We start from the raw sequence: 22,189 nt of genomic DNA, 5'->3' as shown, positions 1-22,189 counted from the left end.
ATGGTATCTTCAAAAGCTATCTGGACATGGCCCTGGTTGAGAAGGGGGTGGACCAGGTGACCTCCTGAGGTCCTTCCAACCTCAGCCATTCTGTGACTCTACATCTATACTGTGCTTAGCTCTTAGAATAACCTAGTAACATTAAAAAGGCTTAGAAACGGTGCAAATTAACAAACAAAAAGTGCTCTTTCTCTGTAGCTTTCTCTAGACCCTGGGCAAAGCAGATTGTTCTGTTGGAGTACTTCTGTAGCTCTGAAAATGCACCTACAGTGTACGTTAAATTATAAAAGTAGAATTTTTTAAAAGCACCATCAATTATATACTACACAAAATACGACACAGGTCTGATATAAGCTTAGACTAAATACAATAAATAAATTAAAAGAACCTTAAAAATATTGCTGCGGTGTAAGTTTTATGAATAAAAGTGGGCTTACATTGATACTTGCATAGGAATCAAAACTTTCGTTACATTAACTAGATCAACATAGTTGCTTCACCAAACTTTCTAGTGTAAGCAGGGTTTCAGATGATAGCCTTGTTAGTGAAACGCAGTGAAGCCTCAAAGCATCCTCCTTTCTGTGTAAATTGATCCATGCCCATTCCTGCCTGTTACACACATGCACTCTTTATCTGTTATATGTAGAGTGAGAATTTGTTAATTTCTTTTAACACCTTCAAGATCTTCTGAAATCCTGACAAAACAATCAAGTAGCACTTAATGTGCATTCTAAAATAAAACTGAATAGAATAGTTCAGTTGGAAGGGACCTGCAAAAATCATCTGGTCCAACTGCCTGACGGCTTCAGGGATAACCAAAAGTTAAAGCCTGTTACTGAGGACATCGTCCATATGTCTCTTGAACACTGACAGGCATGGGACATCATCCACTTCTCTAGGAAGCCTGTGCCAGTATTTAAGCAGAAATAAAGGCTTTGGTCGTACACGGGCTTTCCTTCAGTTGCAGTTTCACTTTGAGGTAGGGTCAAGTTTGACGTGCTTCCTCAGAAAGATGGCGTTTCCCATCTTGGAAAAAGACATTTCTTCCCCCATAGCTTAAATTATGACTGAAAAGGTTTGGGAACCAGCACTGATTGTAGTTTGCATGTAAAAATGTGGAGATAAAAAATGGGCCAAGATTACTGATATTTGAGATTATTACATTTTGTAACAGAGACCAATGAATTTTTTCATCAGTGTTTCTAATCCTCTCACCTGTCTGTAGATTAGAAATAGGTGATTAGGCTGGGTTTGCTGCTGAACTTTTTCAAATGAGTTATGCCTTTTCATTGCCGCTTTTTGTTTTGTTTAGAAATCATAGCACAGAAGCATTACTTCCTTGCCATTATCTGTTTTTCAGTGCTCAACATAAGAAAATAAATATTACAATTGATAACGGTGAGGAATCTGGTTACGATGGCCCCCAGTGGTCCTCCTCTTGTCCTCCTGTTACTTATCAGTGATTCCTGTCATAGATGCACAGTCTTTGATTATTTGCGCTGAAGTCTCTTTGCTGTGTTTGACAATGCTAAGTATCGTTGAAGTGTGTTTATTTTAAGGCCACTACACAAGAGCTGTGAAAAAGGGCCTCAATCTAAATAAGAATCAGGGCCTGTATTTTTTCTTTTCTTAATTTACTAATGTTTATACAATGCAAATGCAAAGGATTGGTGTATAAATCTAGTGAAGTGTAGTTTAATATCTCTTTTATATTTTAAAAGGTCCTTGCATATATTTGTCCAGTCTCCAAGGATAGATCCAGACTTAGGCTGTCAAACAAATGGATTTTTAACACATTTCTGTGTAGTTAAATCTAGGTTGGATGTAGCCGAAACTTCAAAATACTGAAGGCTTCCAATCTGCATTTCCAAAGAACTGTGTGGGATTCATGTCATTTTGTGGGTATCTGTTTTTTCAACAAAGAAATTTGAAGAGGATTAAAGTCAGAAATGTATTTCCTTTTTAATGTATTTTACATAATTCTGTTCTTCCCTGGTGTTTTTTTTCGTTGTTGCCAACTTCTGATATATTATTGATAGTGATATTTTAACTCGTTACTCCTACAGCTGTTGGAAACACATATTTGCTATAATCGAGATGGTGTTCTAGGATTGTTCTAGTTTGAATCATACTCTTTCTTTTCTTCCATTTGTAATTTATTCCAGGTATTTATGTAAACTGTCAGACCAGGAATTGAGACAAAGCGCAGCCCGGAACATGGCAGATTTAATGTGGAGCACAGTTAAAGAACCATTGGATACAGCCTTGTGTTTTGATAAAGAAAGTCTTGATCTTGCATTTAAATACTTTATGTCTCCAACTCTAACAATGCGATTGGCTGGGCTGAGTCAAATAACAGTAAGAACTTTTTAAAAATACAAATATTTAGAAAAATAATGTTTCTATTGTGTTTTACAATACTGACTTATTTGGGAGCATTTTTAATGTGTGAAACAAGAGAATCCTTGTATATGCAGTGTTAGGAAATTACAGTTGTGGTTCTGAATGTAAGGTGCACTGAGAGATATGACTAAGACATCTCTGTGTTCTGCAGTATGTGGAACTATAACACATTTCCTGAACAATTTACCATTCTAAACAAAACTGTATTATAACCATGTTTTGCAACAAGGTGTGTAAAATTAAGTCCATTGACATGGCTATAGTTGTTGCTTACAAACGCTTTCAGTCTGTTTGGATTTTTACCTTTACAGTGTCTTGACTGTAGTGTAGCCACTTCTTCAGATTGTAGATACCTCTTTTTCCTGTTTGTTTAGTATAGTCTGTTTCTCAAGAAAGTGCATCAATTAACAGAAGACTGAATTGAATAGGTAAATGTAAATAGTATTAAATAGAAATAGATTAAAACCAGAACCCCCACTCTTCCCTTTCCTATGGAAATGCTCCACATGGCATCAGCCAAGGTACATTGGGCATCCTTTGTCTGTCATTGTTTCCTACATGCGCATTATAGTCACACAGGGATAGAAGTGAACTTTTAAACTTTTTTTTATTAACCTGAGCCTTTTCAATTTTGTGTTTTGCTGACACTCTTGTATTTAAGATTTATAGGTCATATTGTCATGTCTGCCTTAATGCACAAAATGATGAATAGGAACGAACTACACTAAAATGAATAAACATGTTCTGCTGAAGTTTTTTAGTCTTTTCTGAGCACATTTAACCATCTCTGACTAACAGATTACACAGTATCACTCAGTGATTCTCTTCATTACTGAGTGTCAGTAAATACAAGACAAGTTATCTGAATCCATCGTCCATTCAGTTTCGTATTTATATGAATGAAAACATAATGTACTTTGTCCAGCGTAGGCAAGCTGTAGAGAAATTTAATTTTTGGAAGAAATAGTGACAGCATGTATTTGTTACTCTATATGCAATTTATATACATTTTTATGACTTTACGTAAGTGCTATATTTTGCACACTCAATGCCTGAATTCTAATTTTCTGTCCTAATTAATTAATGTAAATTGAATTTTTGGACTTTTTTTGTGTAAGAAGATTTGAGTTGAGTTGATGAAATCTAAGGTGGAAATATGGTATATATTTTTGTTTTGACTTTTCATTTCCATGTCCTTTATTATTTATACAGTTACAGATCTCTCATAGTATCTGGTAGATGTATTTTAAAATATGTCCATTGATTGGACATAGAAATAATCCCTTCCTCCTCCTCTTGTTACCATGTTGCAACTTATAAATATGTTACAAACTTGCAATTTATAAATATTATGATATATAATGTAAAAATGAGATTTTTAATAACAGGTATGTATTACCAAAAGCAATATTCTACAGTAGTTTTAGATAGAAGAAATAGGTTTCAGCTTGTAAAAACAACCAAAACACACACACACACATACAAAAAAAAAAAAAAAAAGGAATATTGTTTGTTAATAAGTTATTAATTTTTTGTATGAATAGTCTCTAAAACTACTCTGGAACTCTGAGACAGTTCATTATTCTTTCTCATTCAAATAAAAAATTTCTCTTTTTTGGTTCTCTTTTTAAAGATCTCAGGAAGATGTCTTTGGAAGCATCATTTGCTTTTTCTTGTTTGGCTTCTGAATTTTGCTCTACTTTGTTTGGTATGCTTTGCCTGGAACTATTTTGATTGCCAGATTTGTGCAACTTTGAGAGTGAAATTTGAACCAAAATTTTCAGAAAATTTGACTGCTTCTTTACTGAAGTTTTGTGTCCTCTTTGCAAGCAAGGATCTGCTTACAAATATGTAATGTAGGTCAGTTTAGTTAGGTAGTATTTTCAGACAACCTTATCTATTACTGATGTACTTTCATTACTACTTTTCTGATTTTTTTTCTGTTCATATCTTTGATGGCTAGAATTTGTTAAAGTAATTCCATTGAAGTGTTCTTCTCAATCAGCACAATTTCAGCCTCCTGTATGTATTTAAGACTTTAGAACCAAGATAACTGCAACTGGAAAATATTTTCCTTTCCTGGACTTCCATTTGCCTAAAGTTGAGAATTTAGCCTTGAAGCAATTTGTCACTTCATTTCTCAAATAGATGTGAAGATTCAAAGAAAACTTGCAGCGCAGTTTTATGCAAAATATTCAAAAGTGTGAACTTTCAAATATACATTTTATTTCAAAGAAGAATATCTTCTCGTAATTTATATGGAAAATTGACTCAGATATGCATTTCTAACTTAACTCACAGGATCAAGAACAATACAGAGCTGGTCAAATAAGTTCTGTGGCATGTCTAATTATTCCTTTTGCAAGATAAAGATACTTTTGCCATCATTATGGAGAGGGATATTTTTGACCGAAAACATAAATGAATCTAAACAGATGCATGTGTTCTAACATGGAGGTATTGATTTGTGTCTGCCAAGAGATTTTTTTTTCCTGCCTAACAGCTAACATGACCAGTCCTAAAATTAAACCTTTCAGTTTCATGAAACCTCTTGAGACTCACAGAATATGTGCTGTATGGCATACAGGGATTATATTTGCTTACCACCAAATATAGACTTGCCTCTCTCGAGGGAGTAGTGTATACATAATGTGTCATATCATCTGACTTAAGTTCTTATTTACAAAACAAGGTTGAAGACAGACACATGTAGGTTAATTTTAGCAAAGTGGAAGCTTGACTAGGTTGAATATCAAGTTGGAAATAGCTACAGAAAACTACAGCAAACTGTAAACCAAGATATACCTGGAGTTTTATTTTTGTTGTTACCTTGGTTCTTTTTGATTTCATCTCCCAGTCATCCATCAGTTGAGGAGATTCAGTTCTAAAATACCCTCTTCTCTCTTTACTATTGCATCACAGATGGGACTCTTTTTTTTTTTTTTTTCATGTCCTTCCAGTTACAGATGAACTTAAATATGTGAAAATGAATTCTCATAACTGATCTGGGCATCCTTCCTTTTTCAGGTTTTCAACACATTTTTATTTCTGTGAATTAGTGAAAATACAAAGGTAACATTGTAGGGTTTTCCCAGAATAAATTCAGTACAAACTTGCACACTGTTTATTCTTCCGATGTTGATTTCTAATGTAGAAAGTGTAATTTCTTTTGATGCCGGGGTCTGGAGACAAGAGTAGCTAGGGAGATTCCTTTTTGTTCTTTGCTGAAAACTTCATTCTTCTGTTGTACTTTTGCAAGGGTAAGGATTTTGTATTGGAAGCTTGGATCAACACATGGCCATAGATTTAAAATCAATAATGGTCATACTTTGATGCTCTTCCACTTTTTGATACCTTTGAAAACATTTTCAGGTGGGGCATGAGTCTTCAGAAATACCAGTGACCTTTCACTTCTTTATTTGACCCAATCCTAATGAGCCATAACAATTTGTTCATTAAGTTCTGTTCACATATTTTTTCCACTCCTAAATGTATTTCATTTGAAAATATCTATTAATAACTTATCTATAATAATGGTGTAATCAGGCTCTCGTGTCTCACTAATTTTAATTCATTTTCAATTTTACTTCTTCAAAAACATGTTTTCACTTTAAAATTTTTGAGGTTAGGCACAAATAAATCTTTCTGTACAGTCTGAAGGAGATTAACTCACCAGAATTGTAGAGCGTGTGAGCTTGAGATGTTTCAAGAAAGAAACAAATAACTTTTTTGAAGAAGTTATGCAACAACTTTAATTTGAATTTCAAAAACTTCATTCCTGTGTCTTTAATGTTTTTGATGACAAGATGACCAAAACGTTTCATAATGTGATTTTAAATGTTTAAAAGTATCATATACATTTAAAGAATTGGAAACGGTCATCTATATATCTGGGAAGTTGGTTCTGAGGGTTGAAATTAGTATTTTCTATAAAGACCCTTTAGGCTTACAGATGTGGAAGAAAACTGGTGTGATTTCAGCCAATTGTGTCAAGTTGAATAGTAGAGAGTTAAAACAGTTTCATGGTATTTTTTGAGAGCACATCTCCAGAGAAAGTGCATATGGAAAGAAAGCCTTTCTAAGTACTAGAGAAATTCTAAATGTTTAAAGGTGCATATTTTTTTTTTTTATGTTTTTTTAAATTTAGATCCTGTAGTTTAACAAAACATGAATAAAATTTGTGTGTAGCTTTTATTTTAAAATCCCCAGTACTCCTTGTTTACTCTCACTCTCCTCCATCATAACCTTCAGGTATTCTATCGGTACAAATTTCTCATGCTGCCTTGACCAAAGTTTCAGATGATGATAAACATCTCATTTTTAAAGACATTTTTTTTATAAGTGGTGATGCAATCCCCACAAGCTATTCTGTCTCATATTATTTGAATCTGTTTTAGTTAACACTAGTAGATGATTGAAATAGCTGACAGTGAGATTAATAATTATTATTAATGCTAATGATATGTTTAAGTCATGTGGATTTCCAAAGCATGGAGTTCATACGCTAACATAGTAAATAAAGTTTCTTTCCTGTAAATAGAGTAAGGCACTGAATTTAACAAAAACCAACCAACCAATGAGCCAACACTCCCCCCCCCCCACACACACACACACACAGAGGAAAAAACACAACCACTATCAGCTACAGCTTTTCAAAATTTTGAATTTTCAAGGATATTAACAAGGAATTTTGGCAACCTAAACAAAATTCCAATTAGTATACAACCACAAAAATCTGGGGTTCATGAATTACTGAGGTGTTGTGTAAACATGGGATGATTAGTGTGCAAGATGTAATACTTTAATAGGCTTTTCATTTCTTTGTCACATAGTGAAAAAAGTTTCATTATATATACAGTCTTCTGTAATTTTCACTCTCCAATTTTATAGGCTTTCTTTTGTCACATTATCAGTATTGAAATCTTTGCTGTTGTAGTAAGCTTTACAGTACAACAATGGGGGACTCAACCCTACTCATTACTTTCCAGAGTGTGAGTTTCATGTCTCATAAAAACCTGTGTGTAGAGTTACTGCTAGATGCCTTGCTTTGATTTCCATAGAGGGCAGAGTTTCCTAACATTATTTAATTGGTTTAATGAAAGGAAGGTTGATTTAAAAAAACAAACAAAAAAAATCCTTCTTGCCTACTAGAATGCCTGTTGTTTCAATTTCTGTCAAAGAGTTGTATTTAAAAGCATTGAAAGTATTAGGAAGAACGTTTACTGTCATTAATATTATTTATTAAAGAGAACTACCTCGCAAAATATTTAGATAAAATTTTAATTTTTTTTTCCTTTTTCTAACTATAGAATCAACTTCATACCTTCAATGATGTGTGTAATAATGAGTCATTAGTTTCAGACACAGAAACGTAAGTAGGAACATTATTATGAATACTTTAAGTGCTCTGTCTGATTGTGGTTCTTTTGTATTGTTATGGATTTAACCCAGTGGGGAGTAGTGATAAGCTGGGGTGTTATCAGAAATATTCTAATCAGGGTGTAATAAATTGTTTTATAATGGTAACTTCAAAATATTTCTAAACGTTTCTGGTTTTTTACTGTTTTTTTTTTATTGTTTGTTTGTTTTGTTTTTTAAAGATAAGAGATAAAGCAACCTTTAGAAAAATGTAGATTATGAAATAATAAACACATCAGTTATCATGTATAAATAAGAACTAGCTAACTCATATGCAAGTAGTATTTTTGCCACCTTAACAATGCTCCAGATAATTTATTTAAATAAAGCTTGCTTGGCCATCACTGGCACCTATCCCTGTTATTAGTTTTCCATGAATTCTCTGAGGCTGTGCTTTTAGAACTGTGTGTTGTTTTTCTTCAAAATCTGTGTTTGTGTAATTCAGGTGTGTTTCACAATTCTAAAGAAGACTCTTATAAATCTTTGAAGCTTCATGTGTGGGATTGTATTCCAATGAGGAAATGTATTATTTTTGTAACAACTCTAAAATCAATGTTAGAACTGCTTAGGATTTAGACAAAATTACGTCTTCAGGAAGTTGAAATAACCATTCTTTTGAAATAATAGTCAAATTATCTGAAGGATACCAAGGATTTTATTTGTGATATGCTCTTTATGTTTATCTTGGGGGTTATAGCCACGCACATTATCTGTTTCACTGGAGACACATTCTCCTGTTGCAGCAGCAGTTGGCTTGCTTTTTGTGTGGGTAGTTCCACTATAGATGGTTTTCTTTAACACCTGCTTGTTCAAATGTAGCAGCAGTCAAGACCGCAATGCCGTAGATTTCATGTAAATAGCAACTTGAATGTTTAAAGTGGTAATAGGTTGATATTTTTAAAATAAAGAATCAGAATGTAGCACACTTTTGCTTCCATAAAAATATGAAAATACCTTGAGAATACAGAACACATAACTGCTTGAAATCAATTTTTTCGTGTTATTCATCATTAAGTCAATAGGTGAGCATGAGTCCATGCTATCCATTTATTTAAAAGTTAATTTTGATACATAGTATCCAAAAAAAAAAAAAAAAAAAAAAGAAACAAAAAAAGAATTCTCTGCAAGTATGATGGAAATATCTTATTATGATCTGGCGAGACCTGAATGTAATTTCATTAAGCTCCTGTATGCTTCCAAAGATTTGCATTACTAACAAAGATTATTATTTGTTCTCTGAGAGGTGTGGTTTTTTTTTTCCAAAGCCACTAGTTGTGTAGCAGTAGAAGTAAACATTAGAGGAGTATAACTAGCTTTTAGGCTATGCAAAATGAGCATTTTAAGAAGTGCATTGAATATGTGAGGTGGCTTGGTTAGCTGGGGTATTTTCAGTATTGTACTGCCAGTTGTGGTGTATTGTTACAGTGGTAACAGCCAAATCTCAGTTTTATCCATTTTTTCCCATCCTTCCTTTACGTTAAAACTCTGAAACTAGGGTGATTCTTGGTTAATTTATCTTCTGAAGTATAGTGTGAATGAAACTGTTTTTAACAAGTAGTAACTAATTAAGGAACACTAACAAGGAAAACACTAACAACGTACTGTAAGTTCCCTGTAGAAGAGCTGATGTACTATGCAAAAAGATCAGAGTTATCTTAAAGCTGAAGGAAATTGTCAAGTCCTCATTTGAGATACTACTTTCTTGGCAAGGGCATCTGTAAACAGCCTGTCATTTGAAAGGAATGCATCACGAACAGGAGACCTTCTTTTACACTTTTGTAGCATGTGATTTTTAAAATCTGAATTCCAGTCGTTCTGATGTTTTACCTGAAAAGTTGGGAACAAATCAATATCAAGTGTTGCTGCTTGTCTTCACATGTCTTTTGCAATCAGTTATCCTGGTATTTTGCTGGCCAAATAATGGCAAAAGGCTGGTGCAGAAGGATGGGGAACATGTCTTACTTCTGCAGTTTGAACAAACTGCAGTACAAAGCTTCCTTCTCATTAGAGACTCTCTTCATGAGAAATTTTTGGATCAGAAAGCACTTACAGAGCTGGCAGTGATTGAATGAGCAGCAAAAGGAAAGCTTTTCATTCCTTTTTTTTTTTTTTTCTTTTTTACTTAGTCAAAGGAGAAAGGAAGTCTAAGATTTATTTTGTACCTTTGTAGCCTCTGCAGGTTTGTCAAAGGAAGATGTTTTCCATTATGTCTGGTCATCCCCATTATGTGTTTTGACTTTTCCAGATGCATTTGGAACTGTCAACCTTTGGGATTTCTGCTTCTGTATCTTGATAAGGTGGGTTTGCGGGAGGTATCTTTTTGTATTTTTTCTAAAAGAGCTATGAGTTAGTTCTAGCTCTTCCCTTTTGTTTAGAAGTATCATCAGAATTTTTTAGCAAATGTTTTGCAACAGTAGCTTCCCACTTTTATCTGCATGGGTTGCAAATTTTTCTGTGGAAAGGCAGCTAAAGCATTTTCTGTCTAGGAAAAACATTGGGTTTCACAACTTTTCGTTTGAAAGCAGCAGAAAGCTAAGATAGGGAAATCTGTTCTCTAGCTGTAGGTATTTGCATGTCTTTTTAGATTTAGTTTACTTGACCGTCTTCTGCAGAGCTGAGGGTTTGTGCTGGCTTAGTAGGCATATTGTCCAGTTATGTGCAGTGTCTTAGGGCTCAACTTCATAATATCACAGAGACAGATACCTTTAATTTAGCTGTTCCTGGCTCTTAAGTTTGGCATCAGAGCACTATCTAAGGTACTGAAGAGTATGAAATCTACTGAAGCTAAAAATAATGAGATTGAACAGAAGAGTCTTCAGGTCTTTGAACAGTGATTACTAAAACTATTTTCCCGATGTCAGTTAGTGAAAAATGATCATTCCTTTCATAGACAGAAAGATTTTTTGTGCTATTTAGACCATAAGAAGAAGAAATATTCTTTTTTCTTTAATGAGGAGACTGCCGGTCTGTGAAAATAACAGGTATGAAGAGAGATTTTGTTTTGCGTTTGCACTTGGCAGGCAGCCAAGTATTTTAGTTTCAGGATTCAGGTTGATGCTGAGATGACCTCCCTCCTCATTTGAGAACCTGGCTGCCCTCACTTAAAAGCTTTCTACAGAGTAATTTCAGGTGTCCAAAATTCCTTTCACCTGTGAACAAAAAGATCTAGGCTTTTCTTCTTTCTCTTCCCTCTCTTTCCTCATAATGAGATATTAAACTACAAGTTTTGTGTTGTTTTTTTTTTCTTTTTTTTTTTTTTTTTTCCCTTCACCACTGCTTTCTTAGCTCGTGTTAAGTCTTCCTTTCTCATATTTTGCCTTAGCTCACCAACTGAATTTATGGCAACACAATTTAAACATCCCTTCCCCTCTGTTTCCACGTTCCAGGAACCTTCTCAGATTTTCTCTGAAAAAAGTGCAGTATTTTTTGAAACACTAATTAAGACAAAATTGTTTTAGAAACACTAATGTTTCTTTCTAGTGGTATACAGCTATCTAGTGGCATAGGTAATTTAACAAATATGCAAGATGTTGTCTGATTGTTGTTTTCAGAACCTGTGGAGTGTCAAATAGGAAAGTGCAGGATGGTAAACAAAACCACGTGTTATGAATGTTTTTTGGAAGGTGTGTGGTGTTATCCTCTTTGTATTTCTGATCCTATATAATTAAGATCAGTGCTTCCCACGTGTAATTATTGTTGTAGACACTATTTCAGTGACTTAAGCAAGAAATGTTAGTGTTTGTCCTTTGCAAGGTGCTCCTTCTCTTGCTACATGCTTTGTTAAAGGTTTTACGTTATTTGTTTCAGTGACATTGCTGACTTGCTGTTGCATTTCATCCAGTACAGAACTAGTGTGTTTTTGTAGCTTCATGGTGAATTGTGCTGGGAATTGACTGGCTGGATAACAAAAGGTTTTATTTTGGGGGGTTATTTTGCTGTGGGATTGTTTCCTGGATCTGGGTGATCATGTGGCTACCAAGTATTGCGCCACAGCCTTAGATTAAAATGTTTCTAGGACTTTAACCCAGTCCTCCTTTAGGGAGACATTCTTGGAGCTACCAGGAAAATGTGCACACTGTAGTTTCCTTCTGGATAGTTTTATTTACAGTAATGAATGGAATTCAAGCTCTAACGCTCACCTTTCAAAAATGCAGTTCACAAACATCCAGTTATATCAGAAATTACATTGCTTCCCCTCCCAAAGTCTCATGGAATGCCTGGGGAAACTAATGTCAAAAATGCTTAAGTTTAATTTCTTGGATCTAAACCAGGTAGTTTTGAAATATGTGGATTGACTATGAATTCTATTAAAAGTATAGGGAGAAATGAATGAAGTCTGGAGACCATCTACCCTAATACGTTGTGTAGTTTTCCAGTATGAAAAGCATTTAGAGACAATTAAACTGGAGTGGCTGCTACCTTCACTTGTAGCACCTTCACACCTTCATAATGTGTGTCTTTCACTGTTTACCTTTGTATGAAGAGGAAAATTATTCTAAAACCTTTTCGAGAACTTTTTAGAAGAAAATTTGAGCATCTTTTCACTGAAAATTTAGTTCCTGCTAAATTGCCTGACTCATAGAGTTATTGTATAGTAATAGTCAGACAATAATTTGCAAATCGCTCTGAAAAGTACTTCTGAATTTTGAAGAATACAGACTTACATGAAAGGAATTTTAAAATAGCTGAAAGCCAAAATGAAACCATGTTGAACAATGCAGGAGATAATGCTTTAATTCTTGTAGTAAAAAGTAATTCTGGGTTGCCCTGCTTTTTTTGTCTGTGCGAAGTTCTGAAGCTGCTTGTGAGTTGAGATGTTCACTCTGAAGGTGAGGAAACATACTGAGGAAAACCAATAGATAAAAAAAAACTTCTTCTGAAAAGGAAGTGTTCAGAAAGTCTGACATACAACATTTACACTGAAATGAGCTTTTCTTGGTAAATCCTTGATTCCGCTTTCATTAATATATTTCTCAGTATAGCAGAGAACAAAATAGTGCTGGTAGTAGCTTTGTCATTCAGAAACCCAGTATATTTAGTGATCGGTGTGCCTTCAGCAAAACTTTGTTGTAGGAACAATTCTTGCAGGGAAACACAAAAGCTGCATTCTGTCTTTCACAAGGATCTTCTTGTTCTTGGTCATCCTCAATAAATCTATATCAAATGGGTGTTTACTTTCAGAAATCTGAGATGTCATTTTAGCACAGTCTAGCTCACTAGTAAAATAAGAAATTTTTCTGCCTTTGAGAAGACATGTTAAAAAAGGTACTCCTTCAGATGAATAATCCGTTATTTCTCAAAAGAAAAAATTTTGCTGATTAGAGATGAATTGTCATATGCATTTAATAAAATATGTAGGAGCTCACTCTGCATGGAAGTTTTTATTCTTTCTTTTAGAGTAGCCAAAATGCAACGTACAACTCCGGATACAATGTCTAATGGACATTGTGCCACTAGCAGGAGTATTCAGCTTAAATAGACCCCGAGTAGTATGTCCTTTCGTATTGGCAATGTGTGATGAATCTAGAAGTGTTTATTTAGGATCAGTTCTCAAAGATTCAGGTTGCAAAATTCAGATCCAAGTAGAAACTTAAGTGGTCCTGGAACAAAATTAAGACTTAAATTGGCTTATGACTGGTGTTAACATAGTTGCCTCTTATGGAGATGACATTTTTCACATATCCAGAAATGCCTCCATTCAGGTCTCCTGCATCTAGGCGGGTGTATGCTCAGTCATGTGGTCAGATCGGTACCTTTTCTATGAGCAACATGCAAACTCGGGTGCTTTCTGGCTATATGGTGGTCATGTAGCAGGAGCCCTTCTGCCCACAGCAGGGGAAGGCAATATCAAGCAAGAAGAATGAGCTGGGGGCAAACAGGCTGTAAGTGAGGGAATGTTTTTGCAAGCTCAATTCAGCTTTCAAGACTATGGGTTGGGAAATTGTAATTTAAGACAAATCGTAGTATTTGATGTTGGATTCCGTCACAGCTCTTTATGACTGCTTATACACTACAGGTTTATTACTTCCCAGAAGGTAATGTAATCCTTGTGGTGGTTGGCTCTGCTACCATGAAGACTGTATGTGAAACAGAGGAAAGAACATTTTCTTTCACAAAGAAATTAAACTGGTTGCTCACTTCTTGTAAATAAATCTATCTGTGAGCACTCTGTTTTCTTTTATCCCGACCTTGCAATTGATACAAAGTCTACCAGCAGTCTGAAAAACTCCCTACCGGGACAGTGCCATTATGGTAATTTCTGCATGGAGGCAGATGGAAAAGAGCATTGTTTAAAGCCATTTTGGTGTCTAAAGGAGACTGGTAGTATATATTCAAATGAATCACAACTTCAGCTGTAAAGTCTGCAGGATCACTACACCCACGTGAAAATGTGTTTCTTCAAATTTTGTTAGAAATCCAAGTTCTGAATGAGTACGTAAAATGTATACTCCAAAGTTTGGTTTGGAGTGGGTGTCTTTGAAGTGCTGGGGGTAGTAGTTATTTTTTCCTTTTTTTTTTTTTTTTTTTTTTTTTTTTGAAATGAGGCTGTAGGAAGTGAAATAGATCTTAATTTTGTGGAACAGACCTGGCTTATCTTTTTCATCCTTTTTGAGCAGATACCCATGCTGACTTTACAGTACAAGAACTTACTTATTATCAAATCATAAATGATACTGTTGGTAAATTGTTAGGTCTTGTAAACCAGTTACTTCTTAACTGTTGGGGATATTACTTTTTTTGAATAAGAACATTTGATTCCCTATGTCCTGGAGTCAGAACAGAAGTAGATAGTATAGGAATGGTGTTGAGTATAGGAACTTTGCTCTTGAGTTCATCTATAGTGATCAAGCACTTTAAAAGAACTGTAGAACTGTGCCCCAAAAAAGTGAATTCTGCTTGGATAACTTACAAAGGCAATCCCTTTTTACCTAAAGAATCCTGTTTTATTATTGTGGATAATAAAGTCTGGCAATCCTGACTATAATAGTGACCATAAATGCTGCACAGATAGTCGTGGTAAAAATATTCTTCCTGTAGTCCTCTAAGACACCCCTTCCCTCCCCTCCTCTCCTCCTTGTGAAACAGAGCACTTTTATTCCAGGGCCATTTAAACGAGAGGCTGTGCTTTAAATACTGAAATGCCCTCTAATTGCTTCTGGTGCCAAAATCTGGATAAACAAACGTTCGCTTGAAAGGAAGGAATAAAAAGGAGCTTATGCACTAGTTTCCAGACAGGGCAGCTATTTCTGGAAGTTCAACTTTTATTTTGGAAAATTCAGCTTCCTTGCCCTGCTCTGTTTGAATGTTTGGTTATGGATTTGGCAGTAGGTGAACTTCCCTTACTGCTGTGGCTGAAACAAAATGAAAATTTGGAAATATCTGTACGCTACATGTGAGTGAGTATGAGCATGTAACACATAAGTTTTTAAAACTATATGAATTGTTATTTACTCGAGAGAATTAAAAGTATTCAAGTGCTTTTCTTATAAAACCATTTCCGTCACTCTCAGCTTTCGCTACATTTACAAACTCAATACTTGTTTTGCGATTTCATGATAAACAGGTCAAATAGCAGTGTTTATCAAATCTTACCTCTGAGGTCTCTGGAAGTGGTCTGCAGGTGGTCTGTTGAACTGTATTCAATTGAAAAACAAAACAATCGTAGTATTGTTGTTTACATGTTTGCTAACAATCCAGAGGGATAAGTGGGAACTGATGTTTGGCATTTGTCTTCAATTTGAACAAAAAAATACAGAGAACATTTAAATGACTGAATGCTTTGTGTTCCAAAAAGTTTGTGTATGTTTACCACAATTACAGATACTAATTTGAATTAATTTGAAATACATGCTGTACTAGGGAAAAATCCTGTATGTGCATTATAGAAATACAATTTTACATATATTTCTGCTCCTTTTTCATCTCTAGATCAATTGCAAAAGAGCTTGCAGACTGGCTTATCAGCAACAATGTAGTTGAGCACATTTTTGGACCAAATTTACATATTGAGGTTTGTATAAAATTATTCCTATTATTTTTACTATAAATGTGGAGGAGTAACTTCTTGTTCTAGTAAATCTTTCCTCAATATGTTCTCACTTTGCAGATCATCAAACAGTGCCAAGTGATTCTGAATTTTCTCGCAGCTGAAGGGAGACTCAGTACTCAACATATAGACTGTATTTGGGCTGCAGCACAGGTATATACTATACTTTTAAATGTAATTGCAGGAGTGGTACAAAAAAAAATCAGAAAATGGCAGGTTAATTTTGTTTTACATTCATAAAGTTGAGTTTCTTGCATTTTACTCTGTGCTTGTCTTAGTGTTTAGCTCACCGAATTGTGATCTTAGTAATTGACACAATTACTTTGTTTCATTAGTTGCAAAATTCTCCTAAGCTACTTCTATGCACGTAGCAAATGAAGTTGTTTATTGCAGATGCGGTGTTTTCACTAAGGATAGGGATGGAGATTCTAAAGTAGATGTAATTTTTTTTTACTGTTGTGGTAAATTGCTTTGCTCCTATGTAGTATAGATTCCTCTTCAGTTAGTGTTGGTGGGGACAAGGTAGTGAAAATTACAGCAGTGAATTTCATAGTTGTGCTTTAGTGCTGGTGGTGATGTCTACAGAATGCACAAAGATTTTATTTTTCACATGGTAAACCTGGAAACTCTGATAGGCTTTTTTCCTTCAGAAAAATATATTTGTTTACTAATCTGAATGTGTATTTGTGACACTGTTTATTTTGGATTTTATTTTATTTTTTTCTTTAGAAGATTTGAATACAGTAGATGCTTTGATTTCCTGCTGTGCAAATGTTTTCCTTGGTTTCATTCTGCCTTTATCATTCATTAAAAACAAACAAAACAGAAACAGGCCCATGTTGGAAAAGAAAGAAACCTCAAGGTTTCAGTGTCAGTTTTTCAGAAAAATTACACTCAAAATGAAGGTCAGCAAAATAAAATTGGTCTTTTTAAATAGGTGTAGGGAACAGACTTTTAAACAAGTTACAGTTTGAAAGGTTTTATTTCTCCTGTGTTCAATGGTGTTCGTCTCTAATTTGTTTCATTCAAATACTACTGTGAACATACTGAAAACTTTGTAGTCCATTGTCATTATAAAATGCAGCAGGAATGTTAATAAATGCTCATTTTAATAGCATTCACTCCAACAGGCTCAAAATATTTTCTTTATCAGATTAATAATTACTTCAGTTATATTTTTAAAGTGATCATTTATCTTCTTGGATGTTCTCACACTACAGTAGTTCACACTAGTGTTAGAGCTCTAAATTTTTCTCTTCTATACTATTAGAACTTAATATAATTATCAAATGCGATATTTCTTTTACAGTTTGCATTCTTATTTTAATGTATGGATATTTTCAAAATTCATGTTTGATATCAGAATTAAGTACGTCCAGATTAATTCCTGTAAAGGGTTTAAACCTCTAATGTTGTTTAAAAGGGTGACATCTGCAGAATAAAAGGCCTCAATTTTTTTTTTCCATTTTTTTAGCTAGCTTTTTGACAAAAAATTCTCTTCTCTGGATTGAAGTAGATATCTAAACTTCTGTAATATTCAAGGTGTTTTATTTACATTAAAACGCAAACTTAACTGTAGTTATTTTCACCAGATCTCCTAGAACTGGAACTAAAGAAAATATGTGGTAGTTGTAACATGATTTTACTGAACTTCACCTGCTTTTGAATGTAAAAATTCAGTTGAATCAAAATTGCAAATCTGATGTAGTTTAGAATTATTGGACAAATGTTTCCTCATATTTTGTGGAACGATGGTGCATAATTGCTGCAATTTTATCCATCTTTTTATCAAGGAAACTGTTATAACTAACTATTTTACTGTTCTTGTTATTTTCTGTTTGTTTGTGCTTTGTAGCTGAAGCATTGCAGTCGTTACATCCACGATTTATTTCCTTCCTTGATCAAAAACTTGGACCCTGTCCCACTTAGGCATCTTCTTAACCTCGTTTCAACTCTTCATCCAAGTGCTCACACGGAACAGGTAAAGATGAACAAAATCACTGCAAGAAATTGTTTTTGTATATTCATTGTTACATGTTTGTCTTTCTAAAGGACTGCATACAAGTAGTATTCACTAATGCATAAAAGAGGAACATATATGAGTAAATTTGTAATGTTTCTTCAAGTAGGCCATTCTGGCTTTGGAATTAGTCTCTTTCTGAGGCTTTGGAGAACTGGATAACCACCATTAGAGTACTTTAATATTATTTCTGAAGTTAGTAAGTGTTCCACACAATATTTCTTCATTTTGTGCATGTTTATCTTGATGCATTTATTTTGATGAACTGTAGTATTGGCACACAGAAATATTAGCAGTGTACATTTGCATACAAAACCTACTGCTTCTTCATGGCACTGTTATCTGGTTTTGTTCACAGACATTGTATTTGGCATCAATGCTTATAAAAGCACTGTGGAATAATGCACTAGCAGCTAAGGCTCAGCTGTCAAAACAAAGCTCTTTTGCATCTTTACTCAGTACTAATCTACCAATGGGAAACAAAAAAGGTACGTATTTTTTCCAATTAATATGGTAGCTAAATTTTTAATTTTCATAGTCTCCTCGTTGACTTTAGACAATAAGGCTGTATAGAACCTTTTACTTAAAATATTTAAAAATACTTCATTTTTAAATGAAGGGTGTAATGCTGGCATATTTTTCAAACAGAACGTGAAATAAAGCAGCCTAAGGATGAAAGCACTAAAACTGTGAATGAGTTTGGAAAGCCTTATGTTTCAGAACAGTTCTCTTTGTATAAATTCATTGGAACAGGCTGCCCAGGGAAGTGGTGGAGTCACCATCCCTGGAAGTCTTCAAAAGACGCTTAGATGTAGAGCTTAGGGATATGGTTTAGTGGAGGGCTGTTAGCGTTAGCGTTAGGTTGGAGGTTGGACTCGATGACCTTGAGGTCTCTTCCAACCTAGAAATTCTGTGAAATTAGTATATATATTTTTTTACTTTAATTCAAAGGATGATCTATTACTGATCAGTTAACTATTTCTGTTCTGATGAGCATCTATAATTTTATAGATACATAATATCATACAAAATTTTATCTATTTTTTACCCTGTTTATGGTATTACATGCTATTTCTATTTTGTTTTTGACTTAACTATGTATTTCCCCATGGTCATTACCAAAGGTGCTGCCAAGCCATTATACTGTAGTTCCCCTTCCTTTTCTTACTGCTGATTTTTATGAATCACGGACAACTATATGCTGGCAAAAAGATTTTTAGTCACCTGTTTTTCCATCTTGTTTTATTCCTTTAGAAGAAGAAGAGCTCAGAAGAGCAGCCCCTTCACCTTGTAAGTATAGTTTTAGAAGTACACCACAATCTGATATGTTTGATATTAAAATATAGGGAAAAAACTACTACAAGTTTGAAATTATATTTTCATAGAATCACAGAATGGTTTGGGTTGGAAGGGACCTTAAAGATCATGTAATTTCAAACCTCTGCCCCAGAGCTTAAATGCAGAACTCCAGTGGGGTCTCAAAAGAGCAGAGGGGGAGAATCACCTCCCTCAGCCTGCTGGCCATGCTTCTTTTGATGCAGCCCAGGATGTGGTTGACTTTCTGGGCTGCAGGCGCACATTGCTAGCTCATATTGAGCTTATTTATGAGAGCTGAGCTTTTTATGAGAGTTAAATTAAAATTATCCATTGGCTAGGTTCTATAATAAATATATATCTATGTTAGATACTGGCATAAAGAGACATCAGAACACAAATTTTATTGTACAATGAACAGTATTAAAAGAATTTTTAGTTTTGAAGTATTTGGGTTGTTTGAGTTGTGTCCCTTATTCAACTGTTCACAGTTAGAATGCTGTCGAGCAGATGCATGTAACAAGTCAGATTTATGAGGCAGATGTATGTAATGCTGTTACATTCCAATTAATATATAGCACAAAGTAACTGGGAACTGTCATTTTGCATTAGGGTCACCAGCAGCTAGCCCTCAGAGTAGTGACAACAGTGACACCCATCAGAGTGGAGGCAGTGATATTGAAATGGAAGAACAGCTTATTAACAGAACAAAACATGTACAGCAACGACTTTCAGATACAGAGGTAAGAGTGTAAATCTTACTCTGTGAATTTTGTTACTGAGTTGTTTGATATTAGGTGTGGAATTTATTTTTTTTCCCATAATGGTTTCAAAAGCTGAACAAGTACATAACATGCATGCTTATCTGCAGCAGGACAGTGGATAGCTAGAATCTTTACTTCTGTTCTGCATTGTTTGTACAGACTGTATTGTACCTTGCCTATGAGCATGTGCTCTGTAAAAAAAAAAAAAAAAAAAAAAAAAAAAAAGTGGGGGTGGAGGGAATTCCTGGTTTTAATTGTATTTAAGTGAGATTAATCTCATAAGGGATTCCGTGATGTATTGCTTGTGTCACAGTGTCACTCCATCTGTTTACATGCAAAGAGTATATCTGTTACCATAAAGGTAATACAAAAATTAAATTCTTAAATCCGTATCTTTCTTGGAGTATTTTGTTATTGACAACCAAACTGAGAGAAAGTGAATGAAAACTTGCATCGCTGACACATTTCCTTATAAACAAAGAATGGCATTTGAGTGATGATGGTGTTCATTATGCATTTTCAATGGTGTTTTATTTTTCCTCCAATCTTAAAAAAAAAAATAAATTTCAGGAGTCCATGCAAGGAAGCTCTGATGAGACAGCAAACAGCGGTGAAGATGGCAGTAGTGGTCCTGGTAGTAGCAGTGGCCACAGTGATGGATCCAGTAATGAGGCCAACTCTAGTCATGCAAGCCAGTCTGCTGGAAGTCCTGGCAGTGAAGTGCAATCTGAAGACATTGCAGATATTGAAGCCCTCAAAGAAGAGGAGGATGAAGAGGAAGAGGATAGGAGTCATAATCCCCAAAAAAGCAGTAGGAGCACAGATCTACGGAGCAGGAAACTGGAATCTCAAACAGGCATTTGTCTGGGAGATTCACAAGGGGCATCAGAGAGGAGCGGTGCAAATAATGGGGCAGGAAAGGACCATGTTTTTAATACTGACTCTGTGACACCAGTGGATAATCGAATTAGAATGCTAGATGCCTGTTCCCATGCTGAGGATGCAGAGCATGACATGGCAGGGGAAATGAGCACTGCTCACATTTCACAAGGGTCTCAAGATTCTTGTATAACTCATACAGGGGACTTTCTGGGGGAAACTATTGGAAATGAATTATTTAACTGTCGGCAATTCATTGGTCCACAGCATCACCACCACCACCACCACCACCACCATCACCATGATGGGTAGGTAGCTTGACATGTCTCCTCATTCCTCCTATAACAAAAATAAAACTGGTGGCAAAGTACTTGGTTTGATCAGAAATTTGTGTTGATGTTTTGGTATACTTGGGATAATTTTTCTTGACAGATAGTTATCTCAAGTAACTATACAGTTATCTTTTTGGTTAATGTGATTAAAGTCTTTCTTTTTTTAAATTAAGTTTTTAGATTGAATCAGTATGATAATATTTAACAGTGTTAATGTTGCTTTGTAAAATGCTGTTCTTTAGCTTAAAGAAGTCAACACAGTTATCATGATAGTGAGACCTTCGGCTTATCTATAATTGTTTTTCAAATTGATATAAAGGTCTGTTGTTTAGACAAATGCTTCATCCCGACTTTAGCTTACAGAGGTGTGTGTTTATTTGGATTATATTAGCTGTGTATTGAAATACATGTATAAGCTACGCATTGAATAACTTGACTGCATCGTAATGTTTCAGTTGTCTTATAGTAAAGGCTTTAACTCTCATTTATCAAATTAGTCCACTGTAAAAAAAAAAAAAAAGCTTTCTTTGATATTATCTGTTCTAATGTTCCTCTTTTACAGACATATGGTTGATGACATGTTAAGTGCAGATGATGTCAGTTGCAGTAGTTCTCAAGTCAGTGCAAAATCAGAGAAAAATATGGCAGATTTTGATGGGGAAGAGTCTGGCTGTGAAGAAGAGCTTGTACAGATTAATTCACATGCTGAGCTAACATCCCATCTCCAGCAGCATCTTCCTAACCTGGCCTCTATCTATCATGAACATCTTACTCAAGGTAAGAGTAATCAAAAGAAAGCAGAAAAACATTGTCTGTGCTTCTAACTCAGTTTCATGTAATTTTAAAGTATTCTTCAATGGAAGAGTAAATAAATAATAATAAATTGAATAATCAAATTAATTTAACCATACATGTGTGAAGTTGTATGTGAAAAAGTAGTTGTCCAAAGAAACCACAGTGACTAACTACTGAGATTTTACTGTTTCAAGTAATTAATTTCCAAGGCATTCAT

At 34.7% G+C, this 22,189-nt stretch overlaps 1 protein-coding gene across 10 annotated transcripts in view; it reads left to right on the top strand.

Annotated features, from left to right (window-relative positions):
• USP34 (ubiquitin specific peptidase 34) overlaps positions 1–22,189 on the top strand; it is a 135,208-nt gene that overhangs the window by 36,768 nt on the left and 76,251 nt on the right. For all 10 annotated transcript variants that reach the window (XR_014691187.1, XR_014691188.1, XM_084513739.1 and 7 more), the window contains 10 exons: positions 2,166–2,358; positions 7,713–7,774; positions 15,751–15,832; positions 15,929–16,021; positions 17,724–17,849; positions 18,247–18,376; positions 19,143–19,178; positions 19,815–19,945; positions 20,537–21,153; positions 21,740–21,954. Coding sequence is in view for 8 of the 10 variants with exons in the window: in XM_084513739.1 (XP_084369865.1) it covers positions 2,166–2,358; positions 7,713–7,774; positions 15,751–15,832; positions 15,929–16,021; positions 17,724–17,849; positions 18,247–18,376; positions 19,143–19,178; positions 19,815–19,945; positions 20,537–21,153; positions 21,740–21,954 (1,685 nt within the window). In the remaining 2 variants the exon portion in view is untranslated. The remainder of the gene's footprint in view (positions 1–2,165; positions 2,359–7,712; positions 7,775–15,750; positions 15,833–15,928; positions 16,022–17,723; positions 17,850–18,246; positions 18,377–19,142; positions 19,179–19,814; positions 19,946–20,536; positions 21,154–21,739; positions 21,955–22,189) is intronic.

The sequence above is a fragment of the Aythya ferina genome (genome assembly GCF_964211825.1).
Source record: "Aythya ferina genome assembly, chromosome: 3".
Classification (NCBI taxonomy): domain Eukaryota; kingdom Metazoa; phylum Chordata; class Aves; order Anseriformes; family Anatidae; genus Aythya; species Aythya ferina.
The sequence above is the reverse complement of the archived record's forward strand: the minus strand, read 5'-3'. Positions and strand labels throughout refer to the sequence as shown.